Source organism: Haliotis rubra, unplaced genomic scaffold, assembly GCF_003918875.1.
Source record: "Haliotis rubra isolate DU_JTF1 unplaced genomic scaffold, ASM391887v1 Scf1079, whole genome shotgun sequence".
In the NCBI taxonomy this organism is placed as follows: domain Eukaryota; kingdom Metazoa; phylum Mollusca; class Gastropoda; order Lepetellida; family Haliotidae; genus Haliotis; species Haliotis rubra.
In genome coordinates, this window is record NW_025764980.1 from 71677 (window position 1) to 93804 (window position 22128).

Consider the following 22128-nt stretch of genomic DNA (forward strand, 5'->3'; position numbering starts at 1 on the left):
AGAAAGTCAATAACCGGGTGCAATCGGCTAAGAGTTGTATTCCCGGGAGTTAAGATTGATACGAGTGTGCGCCGTTGAGACATCCGGAAAATAAGGTCACTGAGCATGTATGTACTAGATGATACAGGTGTGCTTTATAAATTTTGGCACACACAATGAATTTGCGCCGCACTTCTATTTTTTTGCACGACTGAATAAAATAGGCTTTCAGATACCATTGTTTTTTTTCCTCGCACCCACAGATATCGTCAGTCTGATAAAGCCTTCCATATGATGGCCTTCTCTCTCTCTGAATATACATTACTGATATGTATATTTATAAAAATATGTAAAGATTGCAAAATCATCTGTTATTTTGTTACTGATTTTCAGACACCAGATACCAAGATGATGATGACAGAGTTTGGACGGCAGTAGAACTACAGTCTCCCGAAACTGTGTAAGTGGGGGACCAAGTGTAAACTGACTTCATTTCTCCACACACAATGAAGATTTCAATCTCATTTGACCAAATGTTTACTCTGGTATTATTTGTCCATTCTTAAGATCTGACTCCATGGGTAAATTTCATCATTAATGTCTATTTTTACTTACTTGACCTACAGACTTTGCTTATCTCTCTTTCCCTTTCGAATGGTAGTGGAACACTTGATGAATTCCTGAAGGCGACATATATATATATACACACTCACCCATGAGTTAACACATTCTCCCTTTACTTCTTCTTTCCGTAAAATACACGGTGATCTGCCTTATTTCTATCACTCTTCTCCTTCTTTTCGCCAAGCTGGTTTCGGGAAGGGAAAGGGAGATAAGGCAAAGATCATGAGAGTCAGATAAGTATAAAATTAAAAATTACATTTTTGTACAAGGTCCCAAGCTCCAGGTCCTAAAAGGTTATGGATCGAATGGTCATACCTGTAGACACTTGGTATTACGTAGGTCTTGAGATTATCGATATTGATTCCTGCTGGAAATTTCAATCATGATCGCTTTTGATTATTATTGTTTACCGCTTCCTCACACAGTGCTGGAATAGAGCCAAGTGTGGCGCTACACTGATGTGACATTTAATAGCTGAAACATGCATGAGTAAGGCATCATGAAATCGCCATCTTATACCCGCTCATATCACTAACCTTTTCTAGCTTAAACTTTATAGACAAGCGTTAACCTTAAAGAACAAATAAACTTTGTTTTGTACCTTTAACTATTACACATGAAAATTTGTGGTTAGTCTTATGCGAACACCAAATTCATTCTGTTAAAAAATCCTTGTAGGTTAATTAATCGAAACATTAAAAAATTGCCAAAGAGTTGCTTCACTTCACCTTGCCAGCCAACGGAAACCACAGACAGGTTACTGCACTCTGTCGCCAGAGCACCCGCAGTGACGCCATATGAGTAAAGGATTTTCAGTTATTTATATATGTGTAGGAAGCTTCCCGGCCATTTTGATGATGACATCAACGAGCTATTATGCCGACCGCTACATTGTCGCCACTGTTCGGCGGGTCGGCAATGGGTACCATGCATTACTTCGCTACAATGGGTTATGGCGTTTCTAAGTGCTAAGCGAGCTGCTTATGGAAGCCTCACACATATCTTACTTGTGTTCTGATCACTCAAGCACGGAAGGTTAAAGAATCAAAACTACTTACTAGTTGTATTAAAATATGCGTATACATTGATAATCATGAAAGATTTTCTTCAAATACAACTTTGTAACATAATCCATTTTTTCCCGGAAGGAAGAATGAAGGCTAAATAAATGATGCTGTAAAATAGCAGCTGCCATTGACTTCCAACTGCTTCCAAGAGAGAAATTGTTATGTTATAAGCCAGAGCTAATAGGCATTCGTTGGAGTGGGATTTTAGGCACCACGGATCAAGTAGGCTTATCGCCATCATTTTCTAATTGCCAATCTTTTGAGCTTTCGGTGGAGAAATTGTTATAACTATAAGCTAAGCAACCGCAAAACTTGGCCATATCAAATACATTTTTACATTATTTGTTTAGTTCTTGATTTTCTAACTCCTCGGTGAAACAAACCTAAAACCCCGCATTTATACTCCAGACTGTGGGATGTGCCACCATTTTTGAAAATCGTGAAGTCACGGGCTAAAAAGTCTGTTTGAATTAATGAGATTATAGTTTGTTTTCATCAAGTTAGAAAATCAAAACTACTTTCTACTCGCAGAGTTAAATATGTATTTAAATCATGACCAAAAGGATTTTGCATGACACAACTTATAACATTAATGATTTCCTCCACGAAGCTTTGGTAGGTGGGATCGGCGACAATACAAAAGCAGATAAATTTCTTTGCTACATTCATTACGGTTATCGCCCACTCACCAGTATGTAGATACCTAGTCAATGTACGTCTTTATATTTGGTCTTATAATCCTAATTAGTTTATTATCATACTTGTATGCATTTTGAAACTAAATAAAACAGCAGACGATCTGTTGATACTCATAGTGAATTTATAACAGGACTGTAATATCTAGACATTTTATAGTTTGCCAATGTGAATGATAATTCGCACACATGCCCTAGTGTATGCTGTCTGTCTCATTACACTTCACGGCGAAAACAATGATTCTGTTGAATGCTACGACAAATGAATAAAAACAAAGTGCAAATATTAAAATTAAAACAGATTAAAGTTGTAGGAACAATTTCAGGCTATTACCTTGTTCGAGGAATGTATCCATCAATATCCACAAAAACAAGTGATATGCCATTCATATGCAGCTGTTCCAAGTGATGTATCTTTTAACAGTCTAATATACGAAAAGTGATATATCGTTTCAGGTATTTCACATTGGTGTATAGTCTCATTGGTCACCCAAGATAGTATACCTGGCAACTACTAATTGCATAATGCCGCCATTCTTTACAAAAAAGTAATTTAGTTAGCCAATAATGAGCAATCAATCAATGTATTGGCGGTTAATCCTTTGAAAGAAGGACGTTGTTTTTACGCAGACACAGACACGACAGAGTGTATTCAGTATAGATTAGTAAATCTACATACATAAACACTAACTTTTGACAAATCCGCTGTGTAAGATAAAAGTAATTAATCAATCAGCGTGTTATCGGTTAATCCTTTGATCGATGTTTATAATGTTGAGTATTTACTCCAGACACAAGAAATGCCAAATGGGAACCTTTGTTGGGTAATCTAAGTGGTGTTACCACTAATTAAACCTGTTATAATTTCATTAACTGACCATCAAGTGAATGATGACAAATAACATGTGCAGGTTTATACCACCTAACACGGGTTACAACAAGGGAGTATTAATTGCTGTATTGCGTGCAATTTTAATTGCATGTGAAAACGATTTAAGTTAATTAAAGATCGACATGAGTAGTTTTAATGATGGGGTTTCATTTATATCAATGCCAGTTAGTGTACTAATGTTGGGAATTGGTTAAAATCTCATAATTGATGATTGGTTCTTACAACTGATCAATCATCGAAAATAATTGGTTAGCGTCATTTATCAAATTTTCCTCCTTGTGTTGTTAATGCACCAAAAAGAAGAAAAACCATGTATTTTTTTGTAAATTGCACAAAATGCATTTGCAACTTTCACATCCTTAAAGGATGACTAGTCTGTTAGGACCATCAATTTCCTATCATGACTAGGAACGAGCATTTAGCACTTATGAAATGTAACAGACAAAACCAACCTTGTGAAATATATTCTTATTACAAACAAGTGTTGTATAACTTCCTAAATTGTTTGTGTTCGATTAAGAGAAACATGATCAATTGCTTGGTCGTTTAGTCATTGCGACCAATCTTCGATTATTTCAATTAATCGGACCACCACTAATTTGAACCCCCTAGAGTATATGTGATCTTCAAGGTAACCTTGGTCAGCCTAACATCGACAGGATACTTCGAGGCAGCACGAACCCTACAAGAACTCAACAATGTTCATTGTAGTTTATTTAAAAATTGTCAGCTGAAATCATGAGAAATAATGCTTGCTGTAAATAATATTTGCAAATTGCAATCCAGAACACCCTGAAGATGGATGTTTGTGACAGTGACTGGACTGTGGAGACTAGGTTCATCTAGTTTTTGACCCATCTGATGTGAACTAGTCACTTTGATACCGTTTCTATGGCCATGAGAGAAATATGTGTTGACATGCTATCATGGTGTATCCTGCTTGCTTTTCAGATTACAGTACGAGAATTCAAAGAAAGGATCGCAAATTCAATTGTAAGCAGAATTATTCAGTTTAGATTGGGATTTAGATTCAGTGTGGGGATTTTCATCATCTCAATTTTGTATGGTGTATTTTTCTCTGTATATTCCAGAAACTATGTATATATTTCACTGAAAATGTTCAAATAACCTCAAGAAATTGTTATAAATGGAAAACATTGATTAGTGACAAGTTGATGATAACTGTATTTATTCACAGATGAAAGGAATGAATTTAATATCAAATAGCATGAACATTGCTCATGATTGCAATCACTTGATGGTCAGGTCCAGACTTGAGCATTCAGATGCTGCTGTTATACAGCTTGGCTACATCAAACAGTGATACAAATATTCAGTGCTTGTTGTCTCTTCAGAACATTCCAGCGGACACACAGAGGCTGATCTTCCATGGGAAAGTTATGCAAGATGACAAGATGCTCAAAGACTACGGTGAGAATTAGCTTCTGTGTACTATCTAATAAACTGACTGACTGAGTTTGGTTTTACGCCGCTTTTAGCAATATTCCAGCAACATCATGGCAGGGGACACCAGAAATGGGCTTCACACATTGTACCCATGTGGGGATTCGAACCCGGGTCTTCGGTGTGACGAGCCAACACTTTAACCATTAGGCTAGCCCACCGCCCTACTATCTACTAAAATCATTTTAGCAATCATCACAGAAAGTGCAGAACTGATATTTCCTGTTATTTGGAAAGACTAGAGCAAAATGGGTCCCAAATACTTTACTTCATTTGCGAATCTTTACTACCTTCAGCGTAAAACAACATTCAGTTACCCTATTGCCTTACCCTTAGTTTTGTTTGTTTAATACAATGACATGTCACAAAGTCAGTAAGCCTGAGAAAACTGATCCCGTCAGTTTCTTCTTCCAATAAGCATGGGTTGGTGAAGACCAATTCTAACCCAGATCTAATGGTGCAAGAATATGGTCAGAATCTTTAGCCATAATGTCACAAGAATAGGAATCAAATCAACTTGGAGTAATCAACATTTTTCAAATTGTCAGATGTACATGGCAAGGTAATCCATGTGGTCCAACGAAAGCTCCCCTCGCAAGAACAACCGCTTCAAGCACTTCAAGCTCCACAACAACTACAGGGGCCACGGGCAGGAGGAACAGGGCCAGGAGGGACGAGTGTACTTGTAGGATCATTCACCTGTGCCCTCTGAGGTCCTTGACCCCAACCAGGTTCAGGGTACAGCAGTTATCAGCAAAGCTTTTGTTAGATGTATCTTGTAGTCTCTGTCTAATCTTTCAGTCAACGAGGTTGAATGTCTGTTAGCATCCTTTTCAGGTTTACGAGTATATGGATATATAAACCTCTATTTTCACATGTCTTGAGTAGTTGTTATGCCTTTTTACATCAGTATGTGTTGACTGAAATCTTTCATAATTGGGGAATACAGTTGATCCAGCAGTCTTAAGTTGCTGCAGTTTGTTGAGCAGATGCTTCCCTTGGGCACACTAGAATCCTGTAATTGGGACTTGTAACTGTAGTTTCTGGGTTTGTCCACTCTACACCTTTGCTCATTTAATCAAAATTGAACTATTAATACCCGCATCACACAGGTGTCCTCGCACATTTAGCTGACACACCTTACTGTAAAATCTCTTGAAGAGTACATGCTGTAATTGATTGTTGTTATTCATTGAAGACCATATTTTCAAACTTTTCCTATCTCACGGTATGCACTTCTCTCTCTTGGTTCGACACTGAGTGGAACGATCTAAACTTTTTTCCCTAGGCCTCTCTTGTCCATCGGCCCAAGCACTCCATGCTACCCTCATTATAAGACAGCTTCCTAGCTCTCATGCAAAGCATGCACCACTAGCTGCCCACGTGACTATCTCCGAATCATCATTCTCTTTCTTGTCGCACACGAGTGTGGACGTATTTTACTTTGCTCAACATTTTCAACTTAGTCTACAACATGGGGAAAGTTGACCAGCCAAAATAAGAGGAAAAAATGCTCCTGGTGTAATAAAGTGTTCTCGGCAAGTAATCCACATGGGTTGACTGTATAGGACTGTGTAAATGGGACTCTTGTTGCGATAAATGCAAGGATCTTACCTTTGAGGCGTTTGGTGACTACACTCAGGCTTGCACTCGTTGTGTTGCTGACAGGGCTCGTTATGCCGCTTCACTTGACAGACCCAGTCCCTCCAAGAAAGGAAAGTTTAAGCGTCCTACTTTGTCTGCTCGGCGGTCACAGTCCCCTCACTCGAATGAAGAGGATTTCATGAGAGCGTCGTCAGATTTTTACTTATCGGAAGACATTCAGCATTTGTTGGACTCTCAACATTCCAGCCCGAGTCCTTCGTCTTCGACCACGTCCTGGTTAGTGGTTGTCGAGACTGCTACCACCCCTCAGGATACCTCTACACAGTGGGACCTTTGAACTATGCTCTCTGTCTCTCGTTCACCGGACCAGTTATCTCGGCAACCTGGCTTATCTGTTTCAGACAAGAATCAGCTGATCTCTACACCTGACTGCGCAAAGCGCATGCGCAGAAGCCGTTCTCGCTCTCATCGTTCATCCAGTAGTGAGAGGAACCATTCTACCTCGCCTCTCAATGCCTGTCAGTGGTTACTTTGCTGTCTCCTTCCCATTTGGTGAAAAGAAGTGTGTCTTGCATCCCTCTACCTTTATCTTCTGCTTCGCCGAAGCCTGCCAGATCGAATCACAGTTCGTCGGATCACGCTTCGCCTGTCCGCTCCCTTCCACCTTGACTTTCGGCGGACTGTCCACCTTCCCCAGAACTAGACCGGCTCTCTACGAAACAACTTTCGCCGAACCGGTCTTCATCGAAACACCAGTCTAAGAGTCAGCTTCTCCGGATCGATCGCCTGCTAAACAGATTTCACCTAATCGGACTTCGTCGAAACAATGTTTGCCGAAACGGAAGACTTCACCAAAACAGCATGTGGTGAATAGACTTTCGCCGAAACGGCCTTGTTCCAAGCGGTATTCAGCGGAATGCATCTCTCCGGATTTTCTGAGTACTTCCCCGAACTCTGTTGGATCCTACAGTCACGCCTCCTCAGCACAGACGCGGCTTTCACCGAGTCGTCTGGATCAGTCTCCTATTATTATTCGGATTTGTTCACCAGATTGACCTGATAGGTCTACTTCACCGCCGAGACGCCACTCTTTGACTTGTTCGCATTCAACTTAGCACACGCCTCCCTCTGCTTCGTTGAGATCGGTTCTTCGTTCCAAGTCACCTCCTCGGAATTCGTCTTCCAACCAGTGACTTGTCGAAACCATGGCACGACTGGGAACTCCCGCCTCCAGCAATCCCCATTAACGACTCTCCAGTGGGCAGGAGACTGGGGAAGTTGGCTCCCAACTGGACCATACTAAATGATCCTTTCGTGACCGACCTCCTCGCCACAGGCTATCACCTTCCTGTCATCGGACGCCCGCCGCTGACAGTGCATCCGGTACACCGCAGCTACCCGGCGGACCAGGTCCAGGTTCTTCACTCCACCATAGGTACACTCATAGAGAAATGTGCAGTCCAGTCTCTCGGTCCGGCGCCCAGCACTCTGGGATTCTATTCCCCCATTTTTCTGGTTCCCAAGAAAAATTCGGCAAAACTAAGACTCATTTTCAACGTGAAACCTTTCAATGCCCACTATATCCAGCGCCCACCTCACTTCTGGATGGTATCTATTGTCTTGCTTCGCACCATCCTTAAGAAAGGGGATTTTCTTGTCAGCCTAGACCTTCAAGATGCTTATCTTCATGTGCCCATTCTTTTGGATTCGTGGAAATTCCTCCGATTTGTATTCCCATTATCAATGGAATTTCCACGGCCTCGTGGCTATTTACCAGAATCACCAAGCCAATCACCAGGTTTCTTCATTTCCACGGGGTCGTGTTCGAAAGTTACAGAGACCACAGCATTCAGGCACAGAGAGACCCAGTCGTTCTTCTACGTCAGTTGGAGTTCAGCACGAAACTACTCTGGCAACTAGGTTGGTTGTTATACGCTGCGAAGTCGGAACTAACACCGACCCAGACCCTTCAATTTATCAGGGCAACTTTCGACACGCACCAGGGCCTGATTTTCGTCCCCCAAGACAGGTGGCTGAAGATTCAACGGCTAGTTCCGTCAGCACTGTCACAGGCCAGGACGTCACAAGAACAGGACAGTGACAGGACAAGACAGGACAGGACAGGAACTTTTGGGCCTCTTGACATTGGCACAGGCATTGGCACGGCGGGGACAACTGCGTCCGTTGCAGCGTTTCCTGCGTCCGTATCTCGTCTCAGAGAATCAGTTGATTCGCCCTCCAACCCTTACGTCCTTTTCTTCAGTGGTGGCTTGTCGAACAGAACGTTTGTGCCGTTCATTCCAACGAACAACTTTTTGTCTCACTCAGAAAGCCGGGCTGTGGTCGTCTGCAGAACGGGACTTGCACATCAATGAACTTGAGTTCTTGGCGGTTCTTCTCACTATTCGACAGAACTTCCGGGGTCCTCCCTGCTGATTCAGACAGACAACTCCACGGTTGTCTTGTACATCAACCATCTCGGGTCGACGGGTTCGGCGAACCTTCTTCAGATGTCGTTTCAGTTCTTCCATCTGATCGACTCCAACGTCATGGATGCTCAAGCCAGACACATTCCCGGAGTCAGGAATGTCATCCCAGATGCGCTGTCCCGCTCCGATCGGCCATCTCCCACGGAGTGGCAATTGAACCCACAGATCTTTCGGGAACTGGTCTTCCCGTTATCAAGGCCCCAAGTCGACCTATTCGCCACACGGTTCAACCATCAACACCCGCAGTTTGTCTCGCCAATACCAGACCAGCTAGTGTGGGATCTCGATGCTCTGGCAATTTTGTGGGAGGGACTCAACGCTAACGCCTTTCCTCCTCCGGCCCTTCTACCCAGAGTCATCCAGAAACTCCGAGCGACCAGGCAGATTCTACTGGTCTACTAGGTCGCGCCTTACTGGCCAGTCAGGAGTTGGTTTGTCGATCGCGCACAGCTCACAGACCTAAATCCAGTTCCTCTTCCCGATCGGGACGACCTGCTGTTACACCCTCACTGAGATCAGCGTCATGTATCCCTTCACACCCTGTCTCTGCACGTTTGCGCGCATCTGCAGAAGTCCTTAATCGCCAAGGGGTATTCACAGAGAGTGGCTATGGCCATCACTTTTGCTCATCGGACTTTCACCCACTCACTTTATGATGAGAAGTGGAAATGTTTTGAGAGATATGCACTTCCAGAGGCATTACATCTCCTGTTTCTACTTCGCCTCAAATCGTCGCTGAGTTTCTTTTTAGCATTTGCAGTCGTCTAAGAAGCTCAAGGGTTCCACTTTGGCCACTTACCTTGCTGCAATCAACTCGGTCCTGGCTAGCACCACAGGCTCTAAGGTCTCCACGGTTCCTGAGCTTCAGTATTTGCTCCGGGTCCTTCAAGTTGACCGATCAGTCTAAGAAGTTTAGACCTCCTGCTTGGGATTTATCTGCGGTGCTGCATCATTTGGCCTCCTCAGACTATGAACCCCTAGCTCAGAAGGACTTTGAGAAGATCTCCTTCAAGACCTACTTCCTTGTGGCCTTGGCTACAGCTGCTCGGATTTCTGAACTCCACGCTTTGGACGTTAACAGAGTCCAGTTTGAATGGAAGAAGCATGGCAAAGTCTTCCTCGGTCTCCATTGGGATTTTGTAGCGAAGAATCAGTTGCCGGGACAACCCGATCATACTTTTACCATCCCACCGATGTCCACGATCCTTGGGTCGCATGACAATGAAGACCTGCAGCTTTGCCCTGTTAGGGCTTTGAAGCTTTTTCTTGCTGCTTCTAAAGATCGCCACCTCTTCATTCAATTGTCCTCAACATCCATGAGACACGGGTGTTAGCGTTTACAATGGCTCTGCATATTAACTGCTCTGTCCATGCCATTATTGAAGGTTGCTTCTGGCGATCCGACTCGGTCTTCTCCTCGCACTACCTTCGAGACCTCTCAGTCAAGGATGTCCAAGGCCTGCACCACTTTGGACCCCTTGTGCTTGCACAACAGCTGTCTACGGCCCACCAACACAGATAGGGAACAGTCCCTCGCGGTTGCTGCTTCCCTGTATTTTCTTGAATATAAGTCTGAACTTGCTGTCTGCCTTATGTTTTGATTGCTTATGGGTTAGAACTACTTCACTTAGTTTGATACTAAGACACGGAGATACTACCACCTCGGTGGTTGGACGAATCTGGAGCTCGATTCTGTTTCCTGACCTCTACTTTTCGAAGCAATTACGTCGGTGAAGTGGGTCACTCCCGAATTCCAGTCGATTTCGTTGCGTTCCGACTCCGAGTTGCCGGGCACATTCTTTGACTAAGCTTATGCAAAGGAGTGAGGATCATTTTGATGCTGTTCCGGAACTGAATGTTAAAACTTGGAGTTCCCGAGTTGTGCTTCACTTTCACCCGCCCCTGGTCGGTGTCTTTTGGGGGTCTTCTCGAAGCAGGGGCTGGCCCGATTATTGTCAACCGACTTTAATTTACCGGGGTACCTTGAAAATCGTGGCAAAGTGACATCCTTTCTCGCTGAGCTGCGTCTTTTCTTCGGAGGTTGCGGCCGAACACCACATCGCTCGGGAGCACCCATCTCCCTGGGAGACGTTGTGCTTAGTAAGCCAAGGAGTTCAAGAGAACTCTTCACAAGCATAGGAGTTGCGCTAGCCATAACAGGCCTCCCTTGTGCATCGCTATCTACGGTCGTTTCCAGTCAACACAGTTCCTGCTGTTCGCACTGTCAAGACACAGGGTATCTGCTGTCCGACCGTGGGATAAGTGCATACCGTGAGATAGGATAAGTTTCAAAATTTGAAAATTTTAATATAAATTGTATCTTTATATACTTATCCTATCTCATGCGACGGATTCCCGCCCATCCTCCCCACTATGCAGATTCTCCACGATGGATATTATCCAGTGGCTCCAAGAATGAGAATGATGATTCGGAGATAGTCACGTGGGCAGCTAGTGGTGCATGTCGCATGCTTTGCATGAGAGCTAGGAAGCTGTCTTATAATGAGGTGTGCATTGAGTGCTTGGGCGGATGGACAAGAGAGGCCTAGGGAAAAAAGTTTACATCGTTCCACTCAGTGTCGAATCAAGAAAGAGAAGTGCATACCGTGAGATAGGATAAGTATATAAATATACAATTTATATTAAAATTTTCATGTTTGCTTTACAGAACATAGTTCAACAAGCCATTTCTGGGATGGGAGACAACTGGAGAAATGCTCGTGTGTCAACAAGAGCTTCGGTGAGTTGGACGTTTTTATGTCTTACAATCAGAGATTAACTTTTGCTGAAGATCTTAATAGTAGGACTGGGGTTACCAAAGTTACCTGAAAATAATTTTCACTACCCGGGTCCTGAATAAACTGTTAGGGATTCTGGATCAAGAGTAGGTACCAAGTACCCTTTGACTGTCTACTCAGACAGTTCTTGCATCTTTGGTAGCCAGATCTCAGGGAACAGTGATGTGTGAAGCCCTTTTTCTGGTGTCACTAGCTGTGATATTGCTGGAATATAGCTAAAAGTGGTGTAAAACCATGCTCACTCACTCACTCTTGGAACAGCGAGAGGTTCACACAAAAACAATGCTAATTGAATCTTATGCTACTTATATCATGACACAAGTAATGTCAAGGCGTATTGTGACACATCTTTAGTTTATGTTACACAAAATGTTTTGGTTTCAGACTGATGGCTCCTCCCTCGATGTCCACATCAACCTTGGACAAGTACCAGCCTCTGCCCTAGCCAATGGGGCCCAGTTGAGGATGACCCAGGCCAGACAGATGCTGGACATCGCTAGAGAGGCAGTCAACAAACTAGAGGTGAGTGGGAACTTAGTCATGATAATAATGATCATAGTGGTGGGTAGTTCTGGATTGATTGATCCAATAATCAATCTAGCTTGCATCAGTAATTATCGATGGGCTTGGGATGTCCTTGATGTATTGATTTACTCAGCTCTGGTTATCGATCTGCATATTGTGACTGATAACCACCACTAGTTATGCAGGGGTGGAAATAACTTTAAAATTGCTATTGTACTCCGGTACAGTGGCACATGTAAAATCACTTGCCCTGATCATTTTTCCACTATCCTGGCCGTTTCTTGTTGATTTTTTAAATAAACAACATTGTTAACATTGGAAAGTCAACTGGACACCGGTACAGCGGGATATACAAATTTGCAATGGGTTATTTCCACCCCTGTTATGGGTATGATACTACTTTGAAACACTGTAACTCCATGCCTTGTGGGCAGTATAAATCACATTTGATGAAATGACTGGGTCTTTAGTTATGATTTAAAGACAATAAATGTCGGGGCTCATCTAAGATGTAGGCTTAGAGAATGACATAACACTGCTGCAGAATGCTGAAAAGATCGGGCACCAAAGACCTTCAACTTTCAGAACTTGGTAAATAGTTCAATAATTGTTTTTTACTGGACACTAAGAACCAGTAATTGTGTAATCAGCAGCTGACTGAGAGAAATGGGCCAACTGTACAAAAGTCAACTGTACAAACCCTTGTATTGATTACAGACTCCCCCTAGCGAACAACAAGCTGAAAACATGGAAGGCCAAGACGAAAATCAAAATCGTGAGCAACCACAAACAACCAGTGATTCCAATGAAGAATCTGATATGGACACATCTTCTCCCAGTGGCGCATCAGCTGACACAGCGAGCCAATCAGAAGCAAAGGAAAAGAGACCAGCAACCAACAGCCAATCACAAGGCAGAGATGATGCAGCAACCAGCAGCCAATCACAAGCCAGGGAAGATACACCAGCAGCCGACAGCCAATCAGAAGCCAGGGCAGGTGCACCAGCAGCTGACAGTTCATCTAATCAAGCCAATGGGCAACAGAGGAGAGATAGGTAAGTTTGGAGTCAGATGATTCTCTGTTCATCCCGAAATAGGACACAACCTGTTTATTTGTGATAATCCTTTAATAAATCCTTATGTGTGATCAGTGTTACGTGGTATTCATACCCATGGAGATCCAGGTTAGAATTGATCTTCAGTAATCCATGCTTGTCGTAAGAGGCGACTACCGGGATCAGGTGGACATGCTCGCTGACTTGGTTGACAAATGTCATCGTATCCTAACTGCATAGATCGATGCTGTTGATCACTGGTTTGTCTGGTCCAGACTCGACTATTTACAGACCACCGTCATGTAGCTGGAATATTGCTGAGTGCGGCCTTAAACAACAAACCAAACCCAAACCAAGTATTCATGAAATGACTTCAAACTTATTATCTGTTGTTTGTTTAAAGGGTCAAGAAATAAATGCACAGTTACACATAACACATTCTTGCAATGAAAAAGTACTTTAATTCATCAATGGTTTAAATCCTGGTTCAAACCGATTGTTTCAAGGTTTGTCAGCACCTTACCCCTCCTCATGTATTTATAGTACCTAAACATATAGAACCTGCATCACTTGAGGCTTTCCTCCACATACAGGGGCTGTGAAATAGCCTAGTGGTTAAGGTGTTCGCTCATAATGCGGAAAACCCAGGTTCAATTCCCCACATGTGTATAATGTTTGAGCCTAATTCTGGTGAAACCGCCTCCGTGGTGTAGTGGTTAGAGCGTCCGCCCGGAGAGCGGAAGGTCGCAGGTTCAATCCCCGACCGCGTCATACCAAAAGACGTTAAAATATGGTACTTGTTGGTCCCTGCCTGGTGCTTGGCATTAATGGGTACAACAAGGACTGGTTGGATCGGAGTCAGTATAATGTGTCTGAGTGGGGTACTCATGTTTCACTGCGGCATGGTATCTCAGTGGGCTAGCACTATAAAACCAGCTTCAGTCTGGTCTAGTACAAGCAGCCACACATACACATACACACGCATGCACGTCGTCATATGAGCGAAATATTCTCAAGCACAACGATAAACCCAATTTCACCTCACCTAATTCTGGTGTCCCTACCCTGATATTACTGGAATACTCACTCACTCACTCACTCACTCACTCACTCACTCACTCACTCACTCACTCACTCACTCACTCACTCACTCACTCACTCACTCACTCACTCACTCACTCACTCACTCACTCACTCACCCACAGACCCACAGACCCACCCATGTAAATGGAATACAGCTCTAAGCATCGTCAGACTCGCTTTCTCACTTTTATTCAAACAAGTATGTTGTCTAAAGCTAACTGGATCTAATTTTGGATTTTGGGAAAACAAACCAATAATCATAATAAAATAAACAAACCTTACTGTAGAGATTTGTCTTTTCAGTGAGGCTCCCAGGTTGACGTCGATGTCGGAGTTGCTGGGTGATGTGATGGAGCTGCACGGCCGCCTCCAGCCCCATGTAGCCCGATCACGCGACATTATGGCTGAGGATATGGAACTACAGAATGATGTAAGTTGTGACATTTCATCCTGTATATCTCAAGGCTTGCATTTCAGTAACCCTACTCTAACCCATGGATCCTTTCATGTGGTTTTTGCAATGACAAATTGCCTGCATTTTGATTTCTGTTTTTTTTTTCTAATTTAAATGGCTACTCTGCAAGGTTATAATGTACCAATCAGAATGCAGGTTACATACCAGCCTCAGTGTTGAGTTGACCTGTGAAGATCCGGGGTAGAATAGGTCTTCAGCAAGCCATGCTTGCCACAAAAGGCGACTATGCTTGTCGTAAGAGGCGACTAACAGGATCGGGTGGTCAGGCTCGCTGACTTTGTTTACACATGTCATCGGTTCCCAGTTGCGCAGATCAATGCTCATGCTGTTGATCACTGGATTGTCTGGTCCAGACTCGATTATTTACAGACCACCGCCATATAGCTGGAATATTGCTGAGTGCGGCGTAAAACTTAACTCACTCACTCAGTGTTGAGTTGGGGTAATACCAACATGACAGCCAGTCCCCTTGATCAAGTTAACAAGAGTGTTGCCGAAAAAACTGTCTATTTGAGGTAAAAGAGGTCCTCATGTCCATTTAAACTGGGGCCACACTCAATTTTTAGTTGCCTCTATTACACTTACTCTTAATTAAGAGTTTGATTGGTTATTAAAATGGTCATAAGAGCCTTGAGCATGTATCAGTGGGTGGAAAATGGCGCACTAAAAATATCCATTATTATTATTATTATTATAAGTATAACAAATATGGCAGTGATATTTTTGGAAATGATAGATATGAATAGATGTCATGTCTGGTGGTGCTGTGACTGTACTGTTGTTTTTGTGGGATTTTATTTGCTTCTGTATGTGTTAAGCATGTACATGTCACATCCTTGATCTTTGTGAAGATCATGGGGGCATGTTATAGGCATATACATGCAGATACTTCTGTGCAGAGTTGCCTCCCTTAAACACTAAGGTCAGCTGACCTTTGGTTTGTATCCATGCCCTGTGATACCATACCCATGATCCTTTGTAGACAGACAGTTGTCTATGACCTGGTTCAAGGCAAGAGAGCATGGAAATACTGTTCAGAGCAGAAGGGCTCGATTTAAAGAAATGAAACCTTCTTGCACCCAGTGTAACCTTGGGTAGAAGCTTGTTGCACCAGACAAAAACAGATTGCTCCTGCTGCTCAATATGGAATTATGTATAATACTTGAGCTTTAGTATTGATCATTCTGAAAATCATTATAACCAAAAAATTCTGGGTCCTTTGAGATCATTTTATCTTATATCATGAAATGTCATGACATGAAGAGTAACATTCATTTAATCACTGTACGTGTAGTTCTCGGAGTCAAGCCAGTCCCTCAACATTTTGTTTCTCACTCTCCGTGGTATAGTGGTTAGAGCATCCGCCCGGAGAGCAGAAGGTCGCAGGTTCGATCCCCGACCGCGTCATACCATGAGACGTTAAAATATGGTACTTTTTGGTCCCTGCCTGGCGCTCGGCATTAATGGGTACAACAAGGACTGGTCGGCTCGGAGTCAGTATAATGTGTCTGAGTGGGGTAGTCATGCTTCGCTGCGGCGTGGTATCTCAGTGGGCTAGCACTATAAAACCAGCTTCAGTCTGGGCTAGTACAAGCAGCCGCACATACACATACACACGCATGCACGTCGTCATATGAGTGTAATATTTTCAAGCACGACATTAAACCCAATTTCACCTCACCTAGTTTCTCAGCTGAAGTGTGTATTCTTTTAACATCAAAATATTAACATGCACCAGGTTCAAGTTGGTATGTGTGCCGGTTCTAAATACTTATATTGGTCCCTGTAGCAGTGTTAAATGGTTGTCTGGTACCATGTGTGTTTCAGCAAGTACAGGAGCCCCAGCGGATGTTCAACCTGGTTTCGGAAGCTCTTCATGCTATCAGCCACACCTATCACAACCTTAGTGACCTGATGGTTGACATGGCAACACCCCCTGCTCGACGTATGTACACAGCGCCCACTCAACCTCTGATGCCAGGAATTCCCCATCAGGGTATTCCAGTCAGGGTAAGTATTTACATCTCACCACCCAATACAGCTGGAGACCCGTGAAGATCTGGGTTAGAATTGATACTCAGTAACCCATGTTTGTCGTAAGAGCTTCGAGTGGTCAGGCTTGGTTGACACATGTCATTGTATCCGAATTGCGTAGATCGATGCTTATGCTGTTGATCACTGGATTGTCTGGTCCAGACTCAATATAGTTGGAATATTGCCGGAATATTGCCGAGTGCGGTGTTAAACAACAAACAAAGCAAATTCCTGAAGTTGTGGTCCATTTGGTGTAATACATGTTCCCAAATATGGGCTTTATTCACATATAATATTTCACTATGTAGGCTCAGTTCAGTGTGGGTTCTCCACGCCTGGTGAGACGAACAGTGACAACAACACAGCCTCGACCAGAGGCATCAGCGCCACAGGACGGAGCTACAACCACGGCAGGAGCAACATCTGCAACAGCAACATCTACAACAACAACAACATCACAACCCAATGTAAGTTGTTTCTTTGTTTTCACCATTGTGCATATGTTGGTAAAGTGGTCTTCAGGAACAGGTAATGATATTGATAATTATCCCCAGCAACAACGAGGTTGTGGGGGATATAGAAACGAGTTCCTTCCATCCATCCGTCAGTGCGTGCGTTCGTCCGTGCGTCCGTCACACTTTCTCCAAAGCTTATCTCCTAAACTATTGGTGACAGCTTAACCAAACTTGGTACACATGTCAACCATAATCCCTAGATGTGCCTTTTGGGGGTTAGACCCAGATGGAAACATGATTTATGCTGTGGTCATGAGGATGTCATCTTGTCCGGAGCAGATATACCAAACTATACATGCTAGCTTCATCAGACCTGGTACATATGTCAAGCATGATCCCTAGATGTGCCTTTTGGGGTTTAGACTCAGATATGAATTTTACTTTTTGCATTTCCATGGAAACATGACTTAGGCTGCGACTATGAGAATGTCATCTTGTTGCATTTCCATGGCAACAAGTTAGGCTTCAACTGAATTTGGTGGTAGTGCTCCCCTCTGGAGCAGATCTTAAAAGCTTTCAATACTCTCCTTCCACTTTGCTGTATACACTCCAAAACATTTCACATAATCATAACTAGTAGACATAGTCATAAAGAGTATTTTGACGTTGAGGGGGATATTGATGACTTTGTCTTCTTGTTAACATGCAAGACTATTGATGATGACACAAACAGATGCATATAGATAAATCCTATTTTTAAAAGAACAGGAATTCCAAATTGAAATAGGTCCACACAAGGCAACCGCATGCTCCCATTTTCAGATAGTTTGTAAATTATAGTGATTGGATTATGACATTGTCTCCTGCAGGTGCCCCCTGGGTCTACTGGGTCCATTGGTCCCCTACCCCCAGGCTTCCTGTCCGGCACAGCCAACAACCCATACGTCTACGTGGAGGTGGGGCCCGACTCGGTCACTGTCAACAGCATCTCCACCCAGATCATTGGCAACGAGAGCAGCAGTAATGGAGACAGACAAAGAGCTAACGGCACCACAGGGACCACTTCTACCAGCTCCTCAAGCTCCTCAAGCTCCTCCAGTAGTGCAACAACAACAACGTCGACGACGTCATCAGGTGGTGCCACACCCTCTGCCCCACCCCCTCCAATCCCTGGTCTGACCGGAATGAACATCCCTGGGCTACCTCCAGACATGATGCAGAACATAATATCATCTGTGCTGCATCAACATGGTAGGGAACCTGTTTGTGTGAAATATTTATGATTTTACTCTAAAATCAACTTCCCTTCTCTAAATCATCAAGACTCAGTATCACTGAAAATGTCTTCTGCTAGCAAGTAAACAAAGAGGGGAAGTAAACAAAGGGGGGTAACTCTTCACAAACTAAGGAAAAAGGATTAACAGAGTTGTCTCTCTTGAATGAAACCAAGCACTTGATAGCTGGTCAAGGTTGTTTATACTAGAAATCCAATTAAACATATTCCTAAAATTCTCAATAATTTCTGGTCATACTATATATACCCTCTCTTTCCTCATATAACCCGTAAAGATCCGGGTTAGAATTGATCTTCAGTAACCCATGCTTGTAAGAGGTGGCTAACAGGATCGGGTGGTCAGGCTCGCTGACTTGTTTGACACACGTCGTTGTATCCCATTTGTGTAGATCGATGCACATGCCATTAAAAACTTCATTGTCTCGTCCCGACGGTTAAAGTGTTCGCTCATCGCGCCGAAGACCCGAGTCCTATTCCCCACATGGGTACAATGTGTGAAGACCATTTCTGGTGTCCTCCGCTGCCATATCTGGAATATTGCTGAGTGCGGCGTAAAACTAAACTCACTCGTGGTTTATCAAACTGACATGGAAGGGTTTATGATATTGATCAGTAAGGGTCATTCTAAATTTGGTTACTGAGTGGCTTCAAACAGGCTAGGTTTAAATTGGTTATTGTGTAGTTTTTAATGAGGATTTTTTTTAAGTAGGATATCGAGTGGCTCTATAATTGGCTAATGAAGGGATTTTTCGGTAAGTGCCTAATTGGCCTTGTTGATATCATTTTTAATATTTTATTCAGCTATTTCTTTGTAATCCAGACCTTAATGGCAGCTTCACTCTTTTACAAGTGGTGTGAGTTGTCATATCATGACCGAGACCTGTTTAATACAGTGATAATTAAACTTCAGACAAGGAGTGCAGAGTTGCCTCCCTAGGCTATGCCAGGTACTGCTGGTATTAGGCTAGTACAAGAAGAGAATAACTATAACTAAAACACTTTGAAATCTGTGTAAAAGACAATCACTCACTCACTCACCAGGTCACCGCCAAGGCCAACCAGTGCAGATTAACGTAGTGCCAGTCCCTATGTCCAGTCTTGGTGGACAGATGCCCGGTGGCATCAACATCACCCGCGTCCTCAACCCCGCTGCTATGTCTGCAACAACAACACCGACAGCTCCCAACCCAGCAGCTCCAGCTTCATCAACATCACAGTCGTCCACAGCAACCACGACTGCTTCTAGTTCTGCAGCTACAAATGCATCCACGTCGGCTACTACTACACCGTCTGGAACTGCTTCAGCTACTTCAGCAGGAGCATCATCAACTGCACAGGCATCAGCTACAGCATCAACGACGACAACAGGTAGGAACTTCCTACGACAGTTGAAACACTATTTTTTAATAAAATATTTATGGAAAATTTATTCATATATAGTGGATGCTGTCTACACCGGCACTTGTCGGGACTCAAGAAATAATCCGGTTTAGACAGCGTGCCGGATTGTAGAGCTGACATGGTTACCTACGACTTGCAACTGAACCAGTCTTGTCTCCCTCATATACATAGAGAATACTACACGAGGTCTCATTACATACAAATTATATGAAACGAGTGTCCTTCCTATGGTATCTGACCGTCGCTTTCGCTCGGTCAGATACCATAGGAAGGTCACGAGTTTCGTATAATTCGTATGTAATGAGACCGAGTGTGGTATTATATTTATTACCCACGTCTTACATGCATTAAATTGACAAAATAGCGTATTTTTGATATTTTTATGGTTTCAAACCGAAACCGGTTTCATAAAGAGGTTGCGGAAGAGTTTTGTACTGTAGTACAATATTTTCATGATGTCACACTGTAATGATGTCACTGCCTTAGTAACCGACGTCACGATGCCTGTCAGTTGTCATCATTGCATTCGTGCAGCCTCCTACAGTAAACTACTACGTAGCACCTCGTTTCTTGGTTTGTAGTTGCTTCATTCGGCTAACATCACTGGTGGAAACATTGCGTTTATGTTTTTCGACGGATATAATGTCTCAGTTCGACTCATAATTAAACAGCGACACGGCAACGTTCGCAATGTTTACATTCCCACAATGCATTTAAGTTGTAGAATGAATGAATTCATGTGTTTTTTTAAGAATGAAAAAATAGCAAGTCAGAATGTGACCTAATTGAGAGGTCATCGGTTATCCAATCAAATCGTTAGAATCTCAGGTCAAGTTGTTACGGCACAGGTCAACGCGATACGACACTCGTGTGACGTACGAGATTAGTATGCAACTACCCATACGTTGACCACGTGGGTAATAAATTGTTGTATCACATGGTTCTCTCAATTACTACACACATTTACAGTAATATGTGTCAACTCACTAATTCCATATACCCATACTGCACTAAGATTAAATTGTCTTTGTGGCAACCATGTAGTTTCAACACAGGATTAATTGGTGACAATACACATTCGTCCGCTACACGCCAGATTGAACAGCGCTGATTACTGTATATACACATATCCGGGTGACTCATTTCATGCTGAGATCCAGAATTGACAGCTGCCGTATTGCAGAGCTTTTAAATGATGAAAATGTACTAGCCACAGACGGGACTGAAATTTTATGCTGGTGTAGACGACTTGCGGATTGGACAGCTGCCGTTTTTCACAGATGTACATATTTATATAGAATTAGGTTTTTAAGTTTGCAAGTGTGAATGTCGAAATGCATATGAATCAGGTGAATACGCCACTTTGTTGTCTGTTGTTTCATGGTCCTTGAGGGTGTGGATAGGACCTCATGCTCTGGCCATTTGGTTAAGAGAAAGAATAGTCAACTTATAATGCTGATATTTGCTTACAGGAGTGCCCGGTCCACGCCTCATCCCTCCTATGATGCTGGATGGTGTCCCCAGGCCGGTTGACCCATACCTTCCCTGTAACTCCCACCATTTCCTGGCCCAGAGAACCCGCAACATGGCAACACAGACCAGCCAGGTGAGCTTCAGCAAGTCTATAACTCCATGTTCAATGTAGACAGCCCTAGTGGATATTCCAGGTTAGATGCAGGGGTGGAAATAACTTTAAAATTGCTAGTGTACTCCCGAACAGTGGCACATGTAAAATCACTTGCCCTGATAATTTTCCCACTATACCGGCCGTTTTCTTGTTGATTTTTTAAAATAAACAACATAATTAACATTGGAAAGTCAACTGGACACCGTACAGTGTGATAAATAAATTTGCTTCCCCGACAGAAAAACACTGGACTCGGACGTCTGGCAATGGGTTATTTCACCCTGTAGCATCAGATCCTGGTCAACACATGAAGATCCGGTTAGAATTGGTCTTCAGCAACCTATTCTTGTCTTTAGAGACGACAAGGGTTATTGGGTGGTCAGACTCACTGACTTGGTTGACACATGTCTTCGTATCCCAGTTGCGTAGATCAATGCTCAAGCTGTTAATCACTGAATTGTGTGGTCTAGACTTTACAGACGGATGGAATATTGCTCAATGCAGCATTTAACAGCAAACAAACAAAACCAGATCCTGGTCTAGAGTTGGCTCTAGTCGTTAGGTGC

General features: G+C 43.2%; 1 protein-coding gene across 3 annotated transcripts in view; it reads left to right on the plus strand.

Annotated features, from left to right (window-relative positions):
• Window positions 1-375: 375 nt before the first annotated feature.
• LOC124280838 (mucin-5AC-like) overlaps window positions 376-22128 on the plus strand; it is a 36867-nt gene continuing 15114 nt past the window's right edge. For 2 of the 3 annotated variants that reach the window (XM_046716822.1, XM_046716830.1), the window contains exons 1-13: window positions 376-437; window positions 4209-4250; window positions 4613-4688; window positions 5270-5458; window positions 11484-11555; window positions 11998-12135; window positions 12856-13193; window positions 14580-14706; window positions 16579-16761; window positions 17094-17252; window positions 18110-18491; window positions 19576-19901; window positions 21404-21541. In XM_046716822.1, coding sequence (XP_046572778.1) covers window positions 11511-11555; window positions 11998-12135; window positions 12856-13193; window positions 14580-14706; window positions 16579-16761; window positions 17094-17252; window positions 18110-18491; window positions 19576-19901; window positions 21404-21541 — 1836 coding nt within the window. In that variant the 5' untranslated portion in view covers window positions 376-437; window positions 4209-4250; window positions 4613-4688; window positions 5270-5458; window positions 11484-11510. Of the gene's footprint in view, window positions 438-4208; window positions 4251-4612; window positions 4689-5269; window positions 5459-11483; window positions 11556-11997; window positions 12136-12855; window positions 13194-14579; window positions 14707-16578; window positions 16762-17093; window positions 17253-18109; window positions 18492-19575; window positions 19903-21403; window positions 21542-22128 lie in introns of all 3 variants that reach the window. The other variant, XM_046716838.1, reaches the window with a different exon arrangement.